We start from the raw sequence: 24325 nt of genomic DNA on the forward strand, positions 1-24325 counted from the left end.
GGCATCGTTCAAATCAACTACGTTCAATTTCCATTCCTAATTCCTTTGGTTGTTCCACCTTTCCCTGCCACCTTCTTTCTCCATAGCTGAGTCCAATCCGCTGATGATTTCAACTCAGATTCTGTAAATTCTCAGAGCCAGGCTGGAAGCAATCCTTCATCCACACAGGCTCTCACCTCTGCAGTTACAATCATAGAATCATAGGGTTGGAAGGGACCTCTAGAGATCATCTAGTCCAACCCCCTGCCAGAGCAGGTGGCACAGGAACGTGTCCAGGCAGGTTTGGAATGTCTCCAGAGACGGAGACTCCACCACCTCTCTGGGCAGCCTGTGCCAGGGCTCTGCCACCCTCAGGGTAAAGAAGTTCCTCCTCATGTTGAGGTGGAACTTCCTATGGTCAAGTTTGTGCCCATTACCTCTTGTCCTGTCCCCGGGCACCACTGAAAAGAGCCTGGCCTCATCCTCCTGACAATCCTTTTTTTTTTTTTTTTGTCTTAACAATGCCAAATGCATCTCATTTTCCCTGTCTCCGGCATCTCTCAAGTCCCGGACACAGCCATCCGCTCCATTTGTCCTGTCACCTCCATGTCCTCCTGCTGCTTTACAACATCCAATGCTCCCATCCTGTATTATAGTCCTGCCCCCAGGATGGAGTCGCTCTGTGCAACAGCACAAAGAGGTCCAGCCTGCTGCCCACCGACCAGACAACAGCTTTGCAGGAAAGGACTGCGGCTTCTTAAGGACAGTAAGTGGAACACAAGTCAGTGTGTCCGTGCAGCAAAAGGTCAGCCAAATACTGAGCAAGAGGATAGCTAACTGCTTAAAGTGGTTAATTATTCCTTGCTATTTGACACTTACGAGACCACAACTGAACACTGTGTCCAGTATTGGGCTACCCTGTTACGAGACAGGCTTTGACAAGCAAGCAGGTCCAGCGGGGAGCCATGAAGATACGGGGGCTGGAACGCATGAGATCAGCTGAAACAACTGGATTTGTTGTTCAGTTTAAGACAAGGCTGGAGTGAGAGGGAGTCAAACGGCTGTTTTCGGGGGCTTTATGGGATAATACAGAGAAGAGAGGGCCAGGCTTTTCCCAGAGGTGCACAGCGATAGGACAAGAGTCAACGGGCACGAGTCACAGCAAGAGAACCGGTTCATATGTTAGGGAAAAAGTTCCACAAGGAATCAAAGGATAAGGAGTCTTTCACTTCCTAATTTACAGGAATCTACTGTTACCCAAGCTGAAGCAAACACAAGGGCAATACACATTGAAAACAAATTCCTTGACAAGAGGAAGCTGAACACTGGTATTTGCCCAAAAAAAGTTTATTTTTCACCACGGTAAAAAGAGTCTGGTGTAAACATATTTGGATTATTGTAAGACTACAATACGCGGTGGCACATCCAGCAGGCAAGCCCTGGAAGCAAATGGTATCTTGCATGTGACATGTAGTATTTAATATTCACGCTCTCGGTGTACTGGCTGACAGACCACAGCACACCTTGATAGAGGGCGTTGCATGCAGATGATCCCTGAAAGATTCACCGCATCTCCATAGACACTTCTGGTCATGTGTTTGGGGTTTTTTTGTTGTTGTTTTGGTTTTTGGGTTTTTTTGCAAACAGCAACCGTGGCTGCTTTCAAGCAAGGTTTCTACCCCGGCTTTCCAAAAGTACCTTTATAGAGAGTTAGTCAAGCAGAATAGAGACCTTCCACTCACAGCTGGAAGTGAATGACAGGAAACACGACAGTTCTTTTTCTGTTATCTTATGATCCACGTAACCATCGTTAAACACCAAGATTTAGTAAATAAGAATTAACGGTGCTCTGTGATAAAGGTGAAGTAACCTTGCACTTCCGATTACCTATCACATCTGCAAAAAACGGAGTTCTTCTAATGAAAGGAAACTCTGGAGAGCATAAAATGACCATTAGGAAACTTTCCGTCCATAACTGAGTGTTGGCTGCTGGCAGTTTTGTGGGAGACACCCTAAACAAGTGAATAGCATTGGAAAAAATGAAGCTTTAATTTGTTTCAGATGTAAGAGCCAAATTCTTTTTTTTTTTTTCCCCTCCCTTATTTCAGGGAGGAGGACTTGCAAGAGACATACCAGCCCTCACCCAAAAGAGAGGCTTGTGTGTTACTCGGAGCAGGCATTTTAAATGTCATACGGAGGAAATGACTTCTCCTACCAGAACAGGAAAACACCGACATTTCAATCTCCCTATTCAAAGGAAATGGAAGGAAGATTAATATCAAATAAGAACGCTATTGAAAGAAGCTGCAAACACCAAGCCCAAGCACTTGAGTTCTCCAAAGAGACACAGCAAAGCCTGCCAGGTCAGCTCTGCTTTGGAGTGGAAAGAGAGGATCTGTCTCTAATAGAGAAGCACTTCTCAGCAGTCCCCAAAAGAAAACTCATCCTTCAAGCATGAACCAGAACATGCTGGAATATGTCAATTAAGCCACATTTTCCATGTATTGAGCCAGCCTGAACTCAGTGGAGCTCTCTGCCAGCCCGTACCAACCGATGGCTTGGCTCTCCCGTCTTCCCTTTAAGGCGCATAACACGGCAGCAGCACCACAGCTTATAGAAACGATGCAAAGAAGGGGAGCAAGGGATGCGTAGAAACAAAAGCAAATCCAGAAAGGATTGAGGAGAGTGACACAGAGGTGCAAAAAAAAAAAAAAAAAAAAGCAGGTAGTTCCCTAAGGCTTAACTCCAAGGCAATAAAAGTGACAAGTGCTGGCCTTCCATTAGCAACCACAAGGCAGCCATCGGGTTAATCACTACCAGAGCAAGACAGCCCCTCTCAGCTCCTTTCCCAGGGCCACTGCAGCACACACAGAAAGCACATTGTACAAAAAGCCACACATGGAAAAACGTTATTAGCGCAACACTGACCAGGCTAAAAGGTTGGGAAAGAGGTGGCCAGGAGGAAATACCAGCAGAGGAGTCGTATATGTGTATCAACAGCTCGGTGTGTGCTGTGCAGCTGTCTCTGCCGAACCAGGAGTTTTACAGAGCAGCAAGCTGCAGAAATATTTCAACGCTATCGCTGTTAGGAGGCTCTGTTATCAAGCTATTTGATTTTTTAGTTGCAAGTGACTATAAAAGTGTTCCACCAAAAAATGAACACAATGAAATTTAAGATTAAATTATAATCCCGGCGTTTAGCAGCAACATAATTTTGAAGTCCATTTAATTAATTTTTTTCCACTGAATCAGGTTCATTTATTCATAACCATTGCTGCATTATCCCTTCAGGCAGGTCAATTTTCTGGCAGCCTGAAGAACCAGGTACAGTTTACCCTAGTACATTGACAGAAATCTCTATGTATTTCACATTTCCGTGCCACACAGAACTCTTCCTTTACAGTTGAACTTCAGGAAGAGCACAGTCACCCTTTCTTCCAGACATGCCAGAGCCAGTCTTTTCTCTTGGTGCAGTTCACCTGCCAGAAGCCTAGACCCTTGCAGTGTTAGATACCACCAGTGCTCAAAAATACAGGGTTACTTTTGCCACAAAGCAGCTTTACACTGCGTAATGTCAAAAAAAAAAAAAAACCAAAGAAACCACATGAGATGCATCCTGTTAGAAGGCAGCATCTATACTTCTTTTCTGTCTTACAAACCAGAACACAGTGGCATCATCACTGTAGCACTGGAACATTTGCCTGGTGAGGCTCCCACAGATAAGGTCTTATCACAGGTTTCAGCATCTTGCTGCTTTGGAGCATTTCTGTGAATATAAGCTACAGAGGAACGAGTAGTTTTCGGCAACAAATTGAGCTTCCAGAAAATCGTACTCTGGGGCCTTTTAAAATCCATCAAATCCTTCAAGTTTGGAGGAGCCTCATGGACATGTCCCCTTGCAAGAATCAGGGTTGCGTATTTTCACATGCAGCAATTGAACTGTTACAACTCCGGCTTCTCCAGTTTGAAAAGTTTAACCCAAGGCTTTCCAAAATGCTGTTTGATCTTTGATCAACGGCGATAGGCAGCGGCACGAGAAGGCTTTTCCCCCGCCCCCGCCAAGTATTTTCCTGAAGAGCAAATCAAGGATGAGAGTGCTTTTTTCCCAGTGCAGGCGGCTGGTGGCTGGCTGCGGTATTAGAAGGGTTAAGGAGCCATCTGCTGGCAGCTCCCACAAATTGTTGAATGCAGCAAAGCTAATAAAATTTCAATTACAAATTAATTATGTACCGTGCATTTAATTATCCATGGATTCAAACTGTCCATGGATAATTCAAATGAAGCACTTCCACGAGGGATATACAGTCTGCTACGGATCTGCCAACAATTTAAATTAGATGCCGATGGATTCTGGGTGTCTGATCCGTCTTTATAAAAAAGAAACAGCCGGGCCCAAACACAACGTGTTGAATTGGGTCGTATTGCTGCGTATCGACACCAGAAAAATACACGGAGGCCACTTTATACATTTAGATCATTGCCTCAAAACAGAAAGCTTTCTTTTAGGAGGAAGTTTCTCTTTAAGAAAGAGACAGAACTGAGGTTATTCATTGTATTTCCACTTATTCGGTGGGGAAATAAAAGGGACAAAAAAGATGACACATGTGACAACAGTGAGCATTCTTCCTTAAGAGTTAAAAGGAAAGTATAGTCTGATTTAAAAATTTAGGCTCTGTTTCAGAGGGCTGCTAACCACAGAAGTCATCTCTCGGCCAAATGGGGCAGATCCGCACCTCCCTGACTGCGGTGGCCCCAATGAAAGGGCAACATGGTTCTCTTTGAAGTACACAAGCAGAGTTTAGTCATTTCCAACAGCTTTTATAGCCTCTGTAACCTCCCCCACCCTTATTCCCCACCCCTATCGCATCCCACTGCGGCATCCGGCACCCAGGTATGGAGAATATCTTGCAGGACAGCTATGCGGCCCCTCAGACACCGTACTGCTGCATTCCCCACACAAAGCAAAAATACCAGAAGGGGACTGTTCTCCTTAGGAAGCAAACCCACAGCACCTCTTTGCATTCACATTAGCACATGCGTTAGCAGAGAAGCAACCCTTGCCAGCAGCTCAGACATTAACAAGGTCGTAAACACAGCAAAGTGGGGAGAAAGCACCACAATAACAGCAGATCCCACAGTGGCAGAGCCTTTCAGGGCAGTAACACACGCACACAGGGGCTGTAAACTTGAGTAGGCAGCGTGCCACCAGCCCAGACTTCACTAGGGGGAAAGGCAGTCTTCAAGGCCAACTGTTTTCCCAGTGCCTCATCTCCTTCCTGCCATCCTCTCCAGGCACACACAGAGCGGGAGTGAAAAATGGTTGTTAGCTTGTGTTTCAGAAGGTAAAAGTCACCACCAGAAACATCAGAAAGCCCCAGCTGATAATCCATTCATTAGCGGTGCCAAGTTCGGTGAGGGTCTCTGAGTCAGAGTTTCCATACATCACAGCAGATTCCATAGTGAGTGAACGAAATGCAAACGCCGTTCTTTAAGAAGCCGTAGGTTTCTTCTAGCAACTTAAACTACACCTATATTTTTTTTCCCCAGTCTTAGTTTTTTGGTTTGGTTTTTTTTTTTTTTTTTTTTTTTTTTTTTTTACAAAGAATGTCAGTTGTCCTATCTCTGCTTTGCAGAACATCCAGGAGCTAACTGAATTCACCTGCGAGGGCCGATTGGCAGGACTGACTGGCACTTTCTGCAGGTGTCCGAGCCCTGGACCAGGAGGACACTCAGCAGAAAGTCCCCCAGGCTAAGGCTGCCGCGCAGCTCCTTTCAATGAAAACCACAAACTCGCCCTCTCAAGTGTACCTTGGCAGAGGGTGCGCAGGCTTATAGAAGATGCCAAACATACCTCTGAAAATAGATAAAGTGGCAGATATTATTGCTGTACAGTTATAATTCGTCCTTTCGTTCCCGCTTGCATACTCAATACACTGCTGGACCGAGAAGTTACCCCTTAAGGTGCACATTCACAGAACTGCCTAGGTCCTCACATCAGTTTCTGCAAGATTTTCATACTGTCTTTCATGATACAATGTTTTCCTTTTTTAAATCCCCATTATTAATGCTAAACATTTGAGTTCCTGCCTTCCAACAAAGGAAAAAGCTCATTTTTCCTTAACGAAACCGTTCTGAACTTGGAGGTACCACTTGACATAGTCTAGGACTGACGAGTTACCACAAATAGAGTGTCACATACCGAAGGTGGCATTGTTTCCACTTCACCCCATCGGCAGCACAGCAGAGTAAACAAGTTTAACAGCCCTCACCTACTATTCTTTTCCCTTCCATCTCCCGTCCATTTTTACAGCACAGACACACACGTGTGCTTGGTGTTTTCAAAATGGGCCCATAAAAATGAACTTTGATGGTTTGAAGAAAAGCGTTCATGACTTTTTTTTTCCTTCATGACTTAATTCTTCCTGCACTGGCTGTCAATCAGACACTGAGCTTATGAGATGCACGCAACCTATCGATTTGGTAAGCTCCCTCCCTGAAAGCAGCGGTTTCAGTAGCAAGGGGAACAGGATAGAAGAACGCTCGCGCTCTCTCTCGTTGCCCGTTGACTCCGCCAGCCATGACTTTTGTTGCTGAGCAAACGAGCACGTCTCTGAGAGCCGCTGGGAAGTGATTAAAATTTGGCAGCAGAACGTCTAAACCACCGGCGTTTCTATAGCAATAGGGAGAGTGCAAGATGTGAAAAAGCCTGTAGCATTGCTGCCATCCTGCTGTGAACCAGAGGTATAGTGCCTCCGACTTTGGAGCTGGAAAGACCATTTGTATAGACACACGCACACCCCCCTTCAAATTTAACAGGTTCTATTTTAATTTGGGGGCTAACTGCAGATTGAACGCTGTTTTGTAAGCCAGAAGATTGCATATCAGCCTATGTTGCTTAAAGATTAGTACCCTCATTGCCTCTCTCTGTCTTGCCTCTCTCCCCATCTCTTTTGCCCCCCCAAAAAACAGGGAGGGATCCCCCAGGCAGGGCAGCCAGCCTAAAGCTGCCAGGGGTCTATCATTTGCCATTGAACTCCAAGGCCAGGCTTCCTTTTGCAGAACTGCAACTGAATTTGGGCTGAGAAATGCAACATAAAGCAGCGTAGCAGTCGAAGTGATCCCATTTGGGTTAGGTTCTTAATGTTAGATCCTTACTGAGAAACGGTTTGATTTGCCGAGACTGCTGAGCAGAGCCAGTGCTAGCCATGAGTGCTGAGCATTTCTGGAAAAAAAAAATAATAAACCAGGCTAATTTTAACTGCTGAAATATGGATTCAAAAAGCATAACTATGAGCACCCAGCTATGAAATTGTAGCCATTTTAATCAACTTCTTGCCTCCTCTCCCCCATTTTCTCTTAGGTGGCTAAGCAGCTGCAGCCTTCAGTCGTGTGGATTGGAGACACAGAAAAAATATTTTCTAAAGCAGTGCAGAAAGCTGAAGTAGTGAGTTGCTCCTTTTTTATTCCAGTACAGATAATTTCTCCTATTGCATTACATCCGAGACAAAGGGACAAGTGTATTTCTTAGCTTAGCACATACCTGTATGACCAGACCTGCCAAAGCTTGCTTGATAATAGCTTGTCTCACTAACATTTTTGTCTTTTAAGAGAGTCTTGTGACTTCTTAAGAGCCCCCAAGAGGTCACATTTCTCTCCTATACACCTATACTTACTTTACTTAAAAACAGTCCAATCACTGCTCATCAGTGCACTGAAAAGTAGAAGAGAATAATGGGGAATTTCAAAATGCAAGGCAAGAAACTAAAAGTTAAGATGAGCTTAAATTGTTCAGCTCTATTAATTTGAGAAATTGGATAAAGCCAGAGTGAGCAATAAAGTAACAAGGATAAATTTCCACTGTGAAAACAAAGAGCCTATGTTAAATAGTTATGTTTACAGATTATTTTCTTTGGGCTTCCAGAAGTCCTATTGCCGTTGCTTCCATTCCTTCCTCCCTTGTGCAGCTTCCCCACTAGAAAGAAAATTAAAACACTGCCCAATAGGCACAGCGACTCAACCACCGCAGCAGCCAGCAATTCACACAAAATCCTGATTAGATTCCCGCCGCTTTCAAAATATTTTACCCTTAGAACTCCATGTGAAAATTTAAACCTTTTTTTTGTTTTAAGGCAAGTCCCGTACATTTAGACTGGGGGATGAACACAAGCCCATATTTTGGAAGTCCAATGAAGCGTCACCTTGGATGAGGCTGTTACTTCTGTGAGGGCTGCAAGAGCTGATGGGTGTTCAGTGGTTGATGCCCTCTAGTGGTCCCCACACCGAAAGGGAGCCTTTCCCTTTGGCTCAAATTTTGACATCGAGTGCAGATGGGAATTAAAATTAAGCCTAGGGGCCAAAGATTGCCTGGAGTACTCTTTTTTTGTCTCCTTTGATAGCCACCGGTGTGGAAAAAATTTCTCCTCCTGCCCACCTCATAGGTGGGGGTATCACCTCTGCTATCGCACCCCGAGACCTGCAGGGATTTAACAAAAGGTCTCTTGTGTTCTGGGTGGGAGTGGATGGCTCCAGGCTTGAAGTCACTCATGTCCAAGCCAGTTCACAGCATAACCAACGTTTGGAGCCAGAGAGTATGAAACAGGAGGGACAGGCAGTGGTAAATGGCAGTCTGGGGAGCCTTCCACTAGAATTTTGGAGAAGATGAGCTAAGCTCAGCCCATACAAGCCAAAGTGAGTGGAAATCACTTTGCTCATCCCAGTGTGACATTTATGGCACCATGACTGAGAACCTGGTACCAAAAAACCTTAAATTCTTCAAATACCCTCTAGAAAAGTAGTCTGGCTTTGTCCTCCCCAAAGGATGCACAGCAGTCAAATAGCAACTACGTTATGGTGAACCCAGTTGCCAAGGTTCAGTTCAGCCACTCACAGTTAAACAGATAGGGGTCACCTTCACAATTCACCCCACTTTTCTCCAGCTCAGGTCCACATGATGGCTGAAATCATGGCTTGGCTCTTCAACGGCCCTTCTTACTACTGACACATTTCTTTCAAAGTGGAGGAGATATTATTAGCTTTCAGGACATATCCCTGAAATGTGCGCGCTATGGACACTCCTGTTTCACAAGAGTAACAGGAGCTGCTGACACATAAACGCCACTCTGGCTTAGTAGGCTTAACACAAGTGGAGCGTTTGGCTTGGTCTCTGATACTGGTTCAATCATTTAAAATTTTAAAATTAAGATTCCTACATGCTAAGCAATGAACACAACGAAGCTCAGGGTTCTCAGGTTGATGCTTCTTATATAGTAAAAAACAAAAAAAGGTAATAAATAAATTACAAGGTGATCTGGAGAGTAAAGTTTTCAAGTGAGTGTTAGTGACTTGGATGTTAAGTCTCAATCCTTTCTGAAAAGAGGGTTCCAAGTCATTAGACTTCTGATACACTGTCCTAACTCAGTTATTCACTTACAGCTTTGTTAACAGTCGAGTGACACCACAACAATTTGATTAAGCTTCTCCAACCAATATTCACCTGAACAATATTCTGGCCCAGCTTGCCCAGAGAAGCTGTGGCTGCCCCATCCCTGGAGGGGTTCAAGGCCAGGCTGGACGGGGCTTGGAGCAACCTGGTCTGGTGGGAGGTGTCCCTGCCCAGGGCAGGGGGGTGGAACAAGATGATCTTTAAGGTCCCTTCCAACCCAAACCATTCCATGATTATCAAACATAACTATCCAGTAACAGGTTTTGCTTGATACTCATCTGTTCTGTAAACAGTAGTTAAACATTTGTTCTAAAGTCATATAGTAAATTATTACAATGAAATGAATCCTGAGTTCAAAGAGCTTGTGTTCTCAGGTTAGAGCCTCAGCAGGCTAGAAGTCACAGCAAAAACTAAGGGAGTGTATTTCTCACATTTAAACCATGGGTGGGAGTTGGTAGATCATAACCTCCGAAAGCTGGGAGGATCACATACGTGGTTACATGCCCTGGCAATTTTTCTATTGCTAAGGTCCACCAGGTACACAGGTCCAAGCAATAATTCTCCTTGAACTGGAAATCAGGATTTCGTCCTTTAAATGAGTTGTTTCCGTCCTGCTTTTCAGTAACAGGACCGGCAAATTCAATAGTGAAAGGCACTAGCACAAACCCACAAATACATAAGCAGAAATCAAGTGTTTATCTGACTTGCAGAAGACAGAGGCTTTCTACTTTGGTTGAGCATCTAGTCTGCTCGTCCTAAATGTAACTCGCCTACTAAAAAAATGCACAAAATCCTGTGGTATATAGTGTATCTGCATATAACTTCACCTCATTAACTCAAAACTGTCAGCATCGATAAAAGCTCTTTCCTCCTTGTATTTACATGTCCACACTGAAGGTGAACCCAAAACAACTGGAAAAGATGCTCCCTAAATTCCTTAAGGCTTTGAAAGCGCAGGACAGAGTGCTGCTAGTGGGAACCACCAACCGTCCCTTCGATGCTAACCTTAAGCCTTTCTGCAAAGTCTACCAAAAAATCATCCTGATTCCTAGGCCTGACTACGCTTCAAGATTTGGCAAGTATTTCAAGCGATTCTGTTGATTACTACGGTTTAAAATCCACGCTCATTGTCTGATTATCCTCAGAGCTGCCTTTAACCTCAGTTCATATGCCAGGTGTGAATTTTCAATTGATTTCTGTAGCGCCTAAATTTTCAGTTCCTGAAAGCTTAGGTAGTACTGATACAGGCTACCCCAAAGATCAGATAATAAAAGCGGAAGTTAGGAGGGAGCATTTAAAATACTGTTCTGCGGTGATTAGCATTTCTTTGCGAGTTATTTAGCGTGCACCAAGTTTATCCCAAGGTGTTTTTTCACTGTAGGAAGTATAAGATCCTACTTCAATACACACTTTCTATTTTCAGCTTCTCTTTTGACACAAGGGTTCTGAATTTCTGTTATTCCTATCCTATTTGGAAACAATACACTTTGGGCATCTCCATAAACAGAACCATGTCTTGGGGACTGAGTTTTGTCACGATCAAATTCCATTTTTGTCTTACAGATCATGAGAAATTGTAGAAGCATCCACAATCTCGCATGTCTAGTTTATCAAGTGGCAATAGACAAGCCCTCCCAAAGTCTGACAAATTCATCAAGGACCCCGTATGCTGGGTCAAAGCTTGTAACAAAAAAAAACGCTATCTTTTGTTAGATCAATTTACACGGGTAGAAGAGGGGCAAACTTTCAGGCATGCAAGTTTGTTTTCAGATTTGAACCACCTTGAAGTCTGCAGGAGCTCAACATTGACTAGAAAGAAACGCTCCAAATTAAGCTTAATAATGTGAATGAATTACTGCAGAAAAAAAACAGTAGTTTGGCAACACCCTTCAGAAGCAGCTGGTAGAAGAGCTTTTGTTCCCAGAGGTATAATCATTTTTCCCGTGGCTTTATCCCAGCCATCATGTGGTTTAGTACACTTTTCTGGGTACTAAGGAGTCTGGACATGGTGACTCATAAGCAGAAGGGCTGTTTCGGTTCAATCTAAAGAGAATGTGGAAAAAAAGGGTTTGGCTATTCAGAAGGGCATCAAACACTTTGAGTTAGGACTCTTACTGGTGCGCTTCTCCTACCATGAATATCCCTATTGATCACCACATAAGGAAAACAGACTCCCTTCATCCTACTGATCTCTGGTGGATCGTGTCCCAGCAGATTACAGAAGAGAAGCCACCTCACTACAGAGGCCTCACTACAGTTGTCCCCTTAATACGGCATTGCTCCGCATAGTCACCTTATTACAAAATCACGCAACTGTATCATGAAGTCCAGTGCCTTTCACGGAGGCAGCCAAGGTACTGAGATGATGCACATTCGGGCAAGCTCAAGCCAGGTTTTGACTGCCTAGCACATTGTAAATCTCTCCCGCATTCAATAATTTTCATAGTGTGGATGGGAAATGGCCTCTAAGCAAGCAAACATGTGTTTCATGTTATGTTGCAGCTCTGATAAATTGCTAACCGATAAGGGACATGAATACGACCTAGAGAAAGGAGGTGATAGCAGCTGAATTTAGCTGCGTTCACTCCTGGGGATTGAACTGTCGCATTCTGGGATTCTCACCACTAATTTGGAGTTTAAAAAAAAAAAAAGCCAGCTGAAGGGGTTTCAACTGCAAACCTAAGAATGTCCCAAAAAGTTAATTCTTGACCTTTTAAAGTAGATTAAACTTGTAGCTTTACTTCTTTGACATTGCCCCATTTGAGACGGTGCCTGGCTAGTTCTTCAGCTCCAACCTTCCCTGAAGTTCAATGGAAATACGATCTTTACATTATAGGGCGCTCACCTTCCAATCTTCACAATTTTCAGTGCCTGACACCCAATTTGAGACCTAAAGAAACTTGTTTTGACAGAAAAGCCATGACATAAATATTCATAGCCACAGCGCACAGCTCCCTGTCTGCCACAACACTTCCTTTTGTTACAAACCAGAATATTCCAATCTATGCACAATGGAAACAGTAAATATACAATGGAAATCATTAAACTGGAACATTCACAATCCTATACTGGTTTCTTGCTATTAATCACCCAGCAAGTCAGTACCTCATATTATGCATGATCCCACCTGTAGCGGCAGCTGTGGCACGCAATTCATGGCTGTGCAGAATTGGTGCTCGCTGTTGTGTGCATCAGTTCCTCTTTTATGAATTAGTGATTCAGCCAGTAATCATTGAGCATAGGTATATATTTCAATTGGAAGATCACAGTGTGCCTGAGTGAAAAATGTAGTACAATGTCGTCAATAGTTACGGGCACAAGTCCATAGTATCAACACTGTAATCGAAGGCAGAATAAGGCAGGTTTTCTCCAGTATGTGACTGCCCCAACATCCAGTACCATTAACTTCCCACCCAATGTTTTCATACTACATATGAGCATTCAAACACATGATACTCAAATCTCAAATTGTCTGTCTCATTTGTGAATCTTTTTAATCTCTACGCATAATACTTCCTATTTTTTTCCAAATGTTTTCATCTACAGCTTTAAAGGAAAGCGTGGTGAGATGGTATGAAAGTTTTACTAAGTTTCTCCAAGACAGAGCCAAAGTGAGCATGGCAGGGGGGCTGGAACCAGATGATCTTTAGGGTCCCTTCCAACCCAAACCGTTCTATGATTTCCATAGGATAAAACAAAAGATGTTATTACTCCTAGTAATTTTTTTTTGGAAGGAAAAACCCAGCCATTTCACAAACAGTAAGAAAACCTCCATGTCACAGAGGTTCAGAGCTCAGAGATACGAAAAGGTTCACCATTTAACTAACAAGCAAGATGCCAAGCACAGAAATTTACACCTGGCCTTTGCAACATGTGCCTGCATAGTTGGAAGCCTTTGGCTTGCAAACCAGACATTGAGTCCCCATAGCAGCCCTCGGTTCAGCAGGAGTAACCTGTGGTCAGGGTCACCGAAATAAAACCAGGCTGTTAATATAGCTACTTAACTCTACACAGCCAAATGGGAATATTCTGGACAAGTTCTCTTTCTGTGTACGTGCACAGGGATTTTTAAGTAGTTCTGCCCATTTTTACACACATACCCACCTGACATTATGTGTCCATTATGACTTTCTGAAAAGTACTGACTGGTAGCCAACAAACGATCACTAATGGTTTAAGAACAGATGTGTCTAAAGGCCTCTATGCTACAAATCTGTAGATGAAAGAAAAGGCAAACAATAAAAATTTGAATCTTGGCTTTCCTGACTGATATCCCCTATTTTCCCCTTTCAATTTCCAAATGCAAAAATACTTCTCCTGCTTTCCTCAATGTATGTCTTTGGTGTTCTCTCTTTTTCTGGGTCCTGCCGGACAGTGCTGTGGAAACACATCATCCTGCAGAATGGTGGAGCCATTACCGACTTGCTGAACATAAGCTGCCTAGCAAAGGTGTCTGATGGTTTCACCCAGGGACAGATTGTCCAGGCGGTTCAGGCTGTGCTGAGCGAGCTACGCCTCCAGCAGATGACCAGGAAGCCACTGAGGACTGCTGAGTTCGTGACTGCTCTGGCCAGAGAGGACCCAGTGTACAAAGAGGAGGAAGAAACATTTAAGGTGACATTAAGAGCTATGTTAACTGGCTGTCTTTCATCCTCCCCTGCTGTGTCCTTGTCCAGGCACATTTGATCTAGAGACCTGCTAATTCCGCTGATGGGTTGGCACATCACTATTTGAATGATGATGTATGGCTTGACAGCGCTGAACACCCATCTCCCCCAGTTTGGGATGTTTGGCAGCCCGGGCTACTGGTCAGTGGGACGTGCCAGGCAAACGGTCATTATGCCAGGCAGCGGCTCCGCACGGGCAGCACGCCTAGCACACTGCTGTCCTGAACTACTGCCTGCACCCGGCTCCTCTTCAACAGGGTGGGCCTTGACACGCACAGATCAATTACGCAGGTGCCATTAGTACAATGCATTGGTCCTTCTTCTTTCAGAGCTGTATTACAGCCTGGCTGTATTATCTTGGGAAGGCAAATAACCTGGACACGCGAGGTCTGCGGGGTGTTCCACGTAGGCATCAAGTTCCAAGTCCTTATTTTAAATTAATTCTAAAAAGAATTTTCTCATGACAGTTTTCATCTCAGGGTTTTTAAAAAAAAAAAAAAATAGTTTCTGCCTCAAACTCCATCCCTCTCCTCTATAGCCCCAGGGGCTATAAAATCCTGAAGGCAAACCCTAGGAGTTTGAGGTGCGTTACATGTACCTCAAATACACATGGATCACCCTGCAAACTACTACTTTTTCCACATGTAGCTCAGTAATAATTACTCTTTCTTTCCCTAGACTAGAATTATCTTCATATAATGGTTAATTCCGCTTTCGCTGTATTGCTTTTGGTTTTCCCATTGATGGGAATGGTTTACCAGGCTTAAGTACAGGTCTACAGTTTATTTACTGTAGTTACTTCAGCGTAGCTTAGGGACAGCTGAACTGGACTTGAACTAGCTAGTTGAGTGCAATGCTACAGCTTAGCGGCACTATCACCCCAGAAAAGAGGTACAACATTTGACTGAGGCAATTTCAAGCTGACTAAATGCTAGTATAAGCCTGGGCCACCGAACAGGAAAACCCTGCTGTGTACCAAAGAGCCCACGCCAGGGCCTCCAAATGGGATGGGACTTCTGTAACTGAAGCCAAGAGACCCCAAAAGAGCTTTCTCCGTCCCGTACTCCCCCAACTTCTACCCAGACCCGCTTATAAACCGTCCAGTTCCCCTGGCTGAAAGGTTTCCTTTCTGTTCTGCTCTTTGAATCCCCTCCGGTTTGGAATCCCCACAGCGTCTCGCACAATAAACAGGATGCGGTTTCTAACAACTTTGTCCAAGTCTTCTTCCACTGCTAACCTAATGATAGTGCATATTTCTCCCAGCCCTGTTGAATACTTTCCAATATCCATTTAGAGCCATTTGGCTCACTCAATATAGGCAGCATTTGTGATATTTGGCAAATTACTCTTCTTTTTCCTCATGCTTCCTATCTAAACCAATATCTTTCCTCAGGGAAAGTTTAATGGTTCAGTGTTGCAGCAAAGAAAAAAAAAATTATAACTCCCAGCTCCAAGTAGTAATCCATTTGTACCCTGAAATGTGAGAGCTAGTATTTAGTGCAAGTTTAGCTTGAAAGTATTATTCCACTTACTATAAGTGTGCCTGTTTTGTACAGCACAAAGTATGCAGGCAGCACTTCAGTTTGGACACGGCTAAAGCGAGACTGTCCTCGGCATCCCATGACAATCACATCCTTGCGTTAATTACAGCCCTGAAGAAAGTATTTCCTTTTATCCTTTTTAAATTTGTTTCCCTGAAACGTCGTGGAACCTTGCCCCAGCACCTGTAATACGGCACAGGGGAAGAGGATTGTCAAAATGGCCTTGTGCATTCATTGACTCCAGTACGTCCATCTCTCCTCACACAGAAGCCCCTCTTCCTGAGCCTCTAATCATCGCCATCGCTGGGCCGTTTCTGTTGGCTTGGCTTTGTCCTTTTTGAAGTGGAGCGGGTAAAACGCGGTATTCAAAGTGAAGATTAGCACTGTGATGAATCTTTGATTTCTATTCACTGGAAACATGAATCTCCCTGTTTGACATTCATATTCCGCCAGTGTTCCAAAAGGCATATAAATAATGCAAAATTTGTGATAATGTGATTTCTTCATGCAATTTACTCAAATTTCTGCCCCAATTATACATCCACATTTTTGAAATTATAAATTATTGCACCAGTGTGATTGATACAAATCCTTACCCGGCGATAACGGCAGTCCTAGAGGAGCAAAGGGCAGTCCAAGTAGCACACTAGCTCTGCCTGGCAACGACTGGTACAAAATACTTATAATAATGTGTAAGAAAACCCATACCAAAGGCCGTGGACATCATTCCTCCAACAAGAAAACATTTTCACTCTCATCAGTCACTTAACTGTCGGTAACTTACATCCCCAGTTCAGACGCTGGTGCATTAGTGATAAATCTACGTTTATTTTAACCATATCTGAGGAGCCGACTTCATTAGTCCCACACAGCAGTTCCACTAGCTAAAGGGTCAAGAGCAGCCCTTATCATATGCCAACGGGCAGGTTAATTTTCTGCATTGAAATATATCCACAAAGAAACGGGAAGAGAAGAAGAGGAGGCACCACGAGTCGCTTGGCTCCTCCTGCCACATGCAGCAGAACCCTTTATCAGCCTCTCAGAGTGGGCAGTGAGGTGACCTCCCCAGTCCATACCCACCAAACACCACTTTCCACCCTACCAAGCTCCCCACAAGCTGTTGGCAGGGTTTTGTTATTCTTTCCATCTCCCACTTAAGGTCTGGAGAACGTTATAACTAAGACAACAAACCTTGGAGGGGAAATAGGATTTCTATGGCCTCATGGCCTATCAGGCATGGAGACATCGCTTGATCACTGGCTACTGCTGGGGAAACCAATTCCTCCCCGAGCCAAGAATCATAACCACCACCTTGTCCTTCTTATCCCGCTCAAGTGAAGGACCAGAAACAGCCATCTCCAGACCTCTCCCTGCCCCATCCTCTCCCAGCCACAGGAGAACCCATAGCTTCGCCTGAGACTATCTTTAGAACAGCAAAATTCAATTGCCCAGGCCACTGCACCGGGACCCCAGGGATTGCTCCCAAACACCTCCTGTGACACCATCCCGATGTGGATGCACGACATTTTAATCAGTGGAGTCCATGTTCTTGGAGGAGGTGTGCTCGGCTAATTCAGGCAATTAGAGATCCCAGTGGTGGGGCCGCCCAGCAGCCAGCTGGACATTTGACAGCTGTCAGACTTCATTTACCTGATGACAGTATTTAATCTCCAAGACAAGAGATCCCAATAGGGTGCCTGTCATCAGCCCCTTTCAGGGACCCAGAGGAAGCCTTTTAAGCAGCATGACACTAAGAAGGACCACGTGGGGCCGGGAGAGGAACATCAAGGGCTGTTCTTCCCTATACACTTCCAATACCTCTTCTCCCAACTACTTCTCTTGCTACTGCCTGTCTGTAACACACACTGGGAAACTGGACAAGGCAAATTCCCAGGGGCAGCCTTACTGGGCTCAAGCTGGAGGCAGCATTTTTGGATGGATTATATGGACAAAGTCAGACTCTCCAGGGTACTGCATCAGTAGGAAGGTTGAAGGTGACTGGGGCCCGAGTGAAGGGCAGAGGAGACACAGTCGTGGCATTAAATAGTGGTCTGTGGTCAGAGGAAAGACATTCATTCCTGGGGCAGCTCATGGATGAATACAGTCGAGAAGGAAGGCATTTTATCAATCATGTCAACACCTAGCAGCATTTTAATCTCTGGTGTGGGCAGGAGTTTGTTCATAAAGGTTCCTGCACGTACATATGGGGAAAGACTAATTCCTACACACCACTAACTTTAAAGCATTGCCTCTTCCTTCACTTTACATTATTTTCACATGGCCTAGAACCGCCTCGTTGACATTACGGTCCAGGAGCTTGGCAAGTTTGCAGAGCAACTACACAAAAAAAAAAATCATTTACAAGCCACAGGACTGTGAACAGGCATCTGAAAGCAATAAACAGGTTTTTAATGTATGGGGTTTGTTTTGCTTCTTAAGCTCTCTCATTGAAATAAAAAACTGTCTGGATTGATTTGCAGAGCCCTGAGAAGTATATGCTTTGTCTGTTGCCAAGTTTCAGACCAGAGGGAGTTTTGACAAGAGCTATATACCTCGGAAATAGGGTTGATCGTAGAAGTTCTAACATTTCCATAACTATAGCAACACAAACGGCCCAGCTAAGTATTCCTGTTAATGAGACACACTTCAAGCAAGCAATTGCTATACTTCTTGTTATAATAATGTTCTCAAGAGATCTGAGGATTACATTTCTGCTTCTCCACAAGCCAGCCAGGATTTAAGATTTTTTTTTTTTTAAGAAATGCTCCATTGTACTAGTAAAAAGTTTCTGAAGTGATCTTCCTTTTTTTTTATTAAACTTTTATTAACACACACACGCTTTCTTTTTGATTCTCCAGGCTTGGTATGCCAAGACACCACTCGGTAAAGCACGACTCAGAGCACTGGCGGGCAGCGACAAAGCAGGAAAAGGGAAAACAAAAGGCAGCACTAAAGGAAAAAAGAAAAACTAACTCCCTCAAGAATTTTGCAGCTGGCAATATCGGTTGCAGCCCTGCTGCACTGAAAGGGGGGAGGTGGTGGGAGAGCAGACACTTCAGAATAACGCACCCCGAGTTACAGCCTTTTCAGGAAAGAGAATCCCTTTCTGAAAGAATTTTAAGAAGTTAAAAAGTCAGATGAGACATCAATGTGACATGTAGCTCTCAGAGGATGAAGAGTTAATGACCACTGACTTGCTCAAGCATTATTTATTCTACGAGGTTCTGGGGGGCAGAGAGGTTCATTACTCAGGACTGTAACATGCCATCAACTTTTAGGCTATACTCATTTATTTCAGCGAGTAACTCTCCTTAAAAATTGATGTCACATTAATGTCTTTCATTACTTTAATATCCTATATGCTTTATAAAACTAACTGCTTTATATATCTGTAAGTCTAACGTGTTAACAGGTCTCAATAAAACTATTACAGCTATAAAGACTGCTTTTTAATTGGGATGGATTATAAGACACTTAATGCAATCTACCACAAGCTGAATATTTACACAGCCACATGAGGACTGGCGCTGGTTCACCTTTTGATGCCTCATCATGGACGAATTCACGTATGTGGACATTAGCAGAAAACATTAATAAGCACAAAAGCAAAGTGGTCAGGTAAAGTTCGTTTTGATGGATGCCCCCCAAAAAAATAATCTATTTTTCAATAGAAAACGATGCTCAACTACCTTGTTTGCATAAATAGAAATATATCTGTTGCTTAAAAAGAACCCAAACATCTGTAGCAGAACAGCAGCTGTAATGGCATTCTGGAACAGGCCTGTTGAGCTTTCTTCAACAGTTGTTTCATGCTGTGTTAAACCCAATTCACCAAGACCTGCTTCAGCTTCTTCTAAACCCAGTTCTGCAAGTCCTGTTTGCAAGTCCAGGTGACAATCAGCTCCATCACATCCAGAGCTCAGGCATGAAGCTGTATACAGACAGAGCCTGTAGTATCACAGCAGCTATTTCCATGGGCTTGAGAAGCAAAACGTGAAGCTGTGTTGGCCCAATATCCACATACCACAAGTAGCAAGTGCAGGGAACCAAACCTTCTCAGAAACACGATGAGTCTAGTAATCTGTGATAGCATTTCAGTTGATGGGCAATCTTGTTTGCTCACAAATCAGCAATTTTAGGGGCAAGATATTTATAAGCAGTGGTTAGAACACCCTAAAGCTTTGGGACATCCTACGCGATACTGATGGAGCCAGCACCACCTTTATGGCAAGTGCAGGATCTCATTCACTGGGATCTTCTACAAACAAGAGCCACAAATACCTGTTTTCACCTCTAACTGCAGCACACCTATGTTGACTTGACAACAAGTAACTCACAATACCTATTTAACTGGAAATACAGGGTGTACCGTCCCCGGGGAGTCGAAGGACCTCTCTACCACCACTACAGCCAGGCTGGGAGGTGCTAGGAGGGCTGCATTGCTGTAGGAACGTGCTGAGGTTTCCTCCAGCACAGACCAGGTCCACCTGCCTTTGGGCGAGGGCAGGCTGAGGGCAGTACATCACACCTGCACCACATAATACTCTGACAGTTACAACTCTGAGCATAGTTCTGGGTCAGAGCAGCTACTCCCTGCTTACTAAGATCTTCTCGATACGTCTTCCAGGTAAAAGGGAATGATCGCATTCTAAACACTTCCATATCTCGGTACTATACACCCCAGCCCCTTGCTTCCCCTGCTAGAAAAGTGTCATTTAATCAAAAATATGATGCCAAGTGCCTTCTGGAAAATGCGCTCTTACCCAGACAGCAAGTACGCGACATGTTTTAGGACAGAAACTCTACAGAAAGACAAAAGCCCACCCCAAAAAGCTGCTTGAGAAGGTGCTCTAACAAAGCTTGCTGGGAAGGGGATGATGTTGACCTGCCCTTAAGAAGAAATCCACTGGAAAAAGATGCTCCTGAAAATAGCAAAGTCTGGAGGGAAAAAAAAAAAAAAGGCCAGAAAAGATTCCCACAGGCAACTACCTGCACAGAAAGCAATTCAAGGAATCCCATCACTGAGCACAGCAGAGGGAACTGGATGGCTCTCGTTAATAAAGTGAATTTTCTTCTTGAGGGAAGAATGAGCTGCCATGCTATTGAGCCACCCCAGCCCGGGGCCACCGAGCCACCACTTGGTTTTTGTGGTCCTCTTTGGTGCCATTTTGCTGTCCGGTACAGGGCTCCCCTAGACTTCAGCCTTCCAAGCTTGAGGCTGCATCTCCAGCCCTGCCAAGGGGATCCAAATGGCAGGAGAGGAAGTGCTCGCTACATCTCCTCCATGCAACACCGCAGGACGTTTTCTGGTATGCACAATTCCTTCCCCCAGCCATCCCAGCAGGAATCCGGCTGCTGGAGCCTCGTCACAACCCGCACAAGGGACCCCATGTGTATGAGCTGCTAGCCCCCGGGCTTAATCACTTGCAGAGCAGCTACAAACTTTGTCTTTCCTTTCTTTCCAGAGGCTCGCCTGCTGCAGGCTGCTGGCTTCACAAATTTGGCAGCACCTCCTAATTAAGAGAGGGGTAAAAAGAAAAAGGTACTGTGCAACTCCATCCCCTGCGAGAAGAGCCAGACGCTCTCAAAGAAGCGGCAGGGTTTGTGTTAAAAGCCTTATCGCAGCTCTCGTCTGCAAGAAAACTAATTTGGATAATTCTGTCCTTAATCTTGCCGACAGTGGAATACTCCTCTCCACAACAGGTTTGACAGCAGAACGTGATGTGATGAAAGGACCGCATTTAGGTGGGACGTAAGCAAGCCCATTAACTCATATTTCAGCAGGTTCAGTGCAATCTCAATAGCAGAGGAACACACTGACTGACAACATCCATCTCCGGGGCACGACTCTGACCCCACACAGGAAGGATGCATGAACCTCTAACCATCCCAGGTGCGCTTGGCAGGGCAGAAACCTGCAGTTCTTCCTCCAGTATTCACCAGTTTATAGGGGAAAAAAAAAAAAGCACTGGGGCAATTTAGTTTCTAGATGTAGCTTGCGATGGTGGCTGCATTTTTTTTTCGCCCCATGGGGATGTGGAAGCCACGGCTGGTGTATCTACAAACAGCTCTGTGGGCAGGGGGGTGGTGACAAGGAGGCAATAAAGCAGACAAACTCTGCCCTGCGTCATGCCAAGCCCTTGCTCCCCTTTAGGGAGTCTTCTTCGCAGGATGGGGAGGGAAGAACGAGGAGCAATTCTGATGCTATTTAATTATTATTATTACAGGAAGCGTGGCTACTTGAAAAATGAAGCCGGTGCATCAAGCAGAGCCAACACGCGGTAATTTCGGTGTCAATAGCTCAACTATTCAATTAAGTGGCCCTGGCTGGATCTCCAATGCCCATCCCACTGTGAGGCTAATAGTGCTCTCCCAAGGAACGCCGCTAGAGATCCTCTACCCGGCCTGGGCAGAGCATCGCTACCCACAGATCCTTCACCACAGGAGGATGGGGCGGGGGGGAACCAAAGAAAAAAAGGAAAAGAAGGTTGTGGCTTTGCTGGCTTAGCAACAGCCACAGGGCAATTGCACTCTGCTTTCCGGCCAGAGCAAGCCCAAAATCTGGGATGGAGGGAGGAAAATCCCCTTTGCTACCCCCTGTCCCCTACTTAGGCTTCCAGCATGAGGTGAGTTTTGGGGGATGGCAGGGAGGGGTGCCAGGCCGCTTTGCTTCCTGGCCTGGTGGTGAGAGGTAATCCAGAAGTACCACCAAAGCTGAGAAAAGAAGCTGTCGTGCTCATTTATATATGTAAGTGATCTAGAGAATTATCGGCTAAATTATTTAAATGTCCCATTACTATTAAATTACTGGGCATTCATTGTAAGAACAGTCATAATACAGTAACTAATTTGGTATTAATGTGAATGTCAGCGTTTCATTGCAGTTATTTTGTACTTCATCATAAGATAATTTACCAATAAATTAATTGGCTTAATTGCTTCCTCCAAACCCAGGAGAACTACATATGACGTGACTTTTAAAAAGTGTTCATGCTCACTCCCCATCTTTCTCCTTTAACCACACCAAGTGGGACCAACGCCACCCACCCCTGCCTTGAAACACTTGGGGAGGAACAGCTGAGAAAGAGGGAACAAAGTGTGACTTCACTCTCCCAGAGGCAATAAAGTCTTGGCATAACCCTGCCCTGTGGATTTTAACGTGCTTTAAATATAGCCCCTGAGGCTTGGAGCGGGTGCCCAGGTTTCGGTGCCAGCTTCGCAGGGTCCTGGGTGGTGAGGAAGGAGCCCAGCCCCAGCACCCAACCTCCATCCAGGACAGGGGAAGCACCTGGGAGCCATTCTTGCCCACCTCCCTTTTGCACAAATTCCCCACATCCCCTTTGCCTCCCCAGGGTACCAATAACCCCCACTGCCCATCAGCTGGGTCTCAGCCAAACGAGCCAGAGCAGAGACTCAGGCTGCAGCTGACAGACCTGATCCAGTTGGAAATAAGCTGCTACCAGTTTTCCACAAGGCAAAAAAGTGCCATAACCGGGATTTCAGGTGTGTAGCGGATACCCTGCCTCAGGTGAGACGTCTACCAATTCTCTACCAACGCTATCAATAAGCCTAAGAATCATAGAATGGTTCGGGTTGGAAGGGACATTAAAGATCATCCAGTCCCACCCCCCTGCCCTGGGCAGGGACACCTCCCACCAGACCAGGTTGCTCCAAGCCCCATCCAACCTGGCCTTGAACCCCTCCAGGGATGGGGCAGCCACAGCTTCTCTGGGCAACCTGGGCCAGGGGCTCACCACCCTCACAGCAAAGAACTTCTTCCTAATATCCAATCTAAATCTTCCCTCCTTCAGTTTGAAACCATTAAGAAACACAAGCAGGTTACCATAGCGCTTGGAATAGGATGAAAAAGAAACCAAAACCGAGTGGAGCCTTAAGTCAGGAGGCATGACCTCCACGCTGTTCTACGGCACCCACCAAGCACCCCAGGGAAGACCCCCCCCAGTCCCATCCCTGTCGGCATCCATGCCACAGACGCCTCTACCTGCCGGCAGCGAGCTCTCGGGGATGCAGCCCACCCAGGGCAGCCCCAGTCCCACGCAGCCAGGCAGGAGGGCTGCATCCTCCCAGCAGGGGGAAACCGCCCTCGCTGGGTAAAAGGCAGCAGCCACCATGAAGTCAGGCTTTCGCAATGTGCCTTGGGTATTATTAGGTCCCCAGCTTATGTCAAGCGCTCAGGTTATGCCGCTGTGGCCAAAGCCCTTGAATCAGACGCTGTTAACTCCTGTTGAAAGCGGTGCCAGCCCTTGTCTCTGATCCCTACCAATTTTACATGAGCTATTTCGCCTCGCTAAGCCTGCACGGACTGATTGAGAGATAGGGTTACTGGGAGTGCCGCTGCCTTCCCAAAAAAAAAAAATTTTTTTTCATTTTTCAACTGCTACCAAAGCTCTCTGACAAGCACAGCGAGTCTCCCAGAGCTTCCACATCTCCCCTCCCCAGGAGCTTAGGAAAAGTTTATTACTGTTTTCTTCTCCAGGAGATGGGAAAAAAGCTCCGTCAAGAGCCCAGTGGGTAAGGACAGCTATTTCCCCTCCCCGCCAGTTTCTTGTTTTAAATGGTTTTCAATAAATTTAACAGGGCTCTTTTTGCAAAGCACTGGGAACAGATTGCACCAGACCCAGCAGTTTGGCATGTGCTCCTCCACCACCGGGGAAAGATCAGCCCAACTGCAAAAT

General features: G+C 45.2%; 1 protein-coding gene across 2 annotated transcripts in view; it reads left to right on the top strand.

Annotated features, from left to right (window-relative positions):
- Positions 1-19034, top strand: part of IQCA1 (IQ motif containing with AAA domain 1) — a 109195-nt gene extending 90161 nt beyond the window's left edge. The window contains exons 16-19 of one of the 2 annotated variants that reach the window (XM_063341289.1): positions 7340-7423; positions 10319-10496; positions 13797-14035; positions 18488-19034. In XM_063341289.1, the coding sequence (XP_063197359.1) occupies positions 7340-7423; positions 10319-10496; positions 13797-14035; positions 18488-18601 (615 nt within the window). In that variant the 3' untranslated portion in view covers positions 18602-19034. The remainder of the gene's footprint in view (positions 1-7339; positions 7424-10318; positions 10497-13796; positions 14036-18487) is intronic. The other variant, XM_063341288.1, reaches the window with a different exon arrangement.
- Positions 19035-24325: the final 5291 nt, after the last annotated feature.

Source organism: Chroicocephalus ridibundus, chromosome 7, assembly GCF_963924245.1.
Source record: "Chroicocephalus ridibundus chromosome 7, bChrRid1.1, whole genome shotgun sequence".
Lineage (NCBI taxonomy): Eukaryota > Metazoa > Chordata > Aves > Charadriiformes > Laridae > Chroicocephalus > Chroicocephalus ridibundus.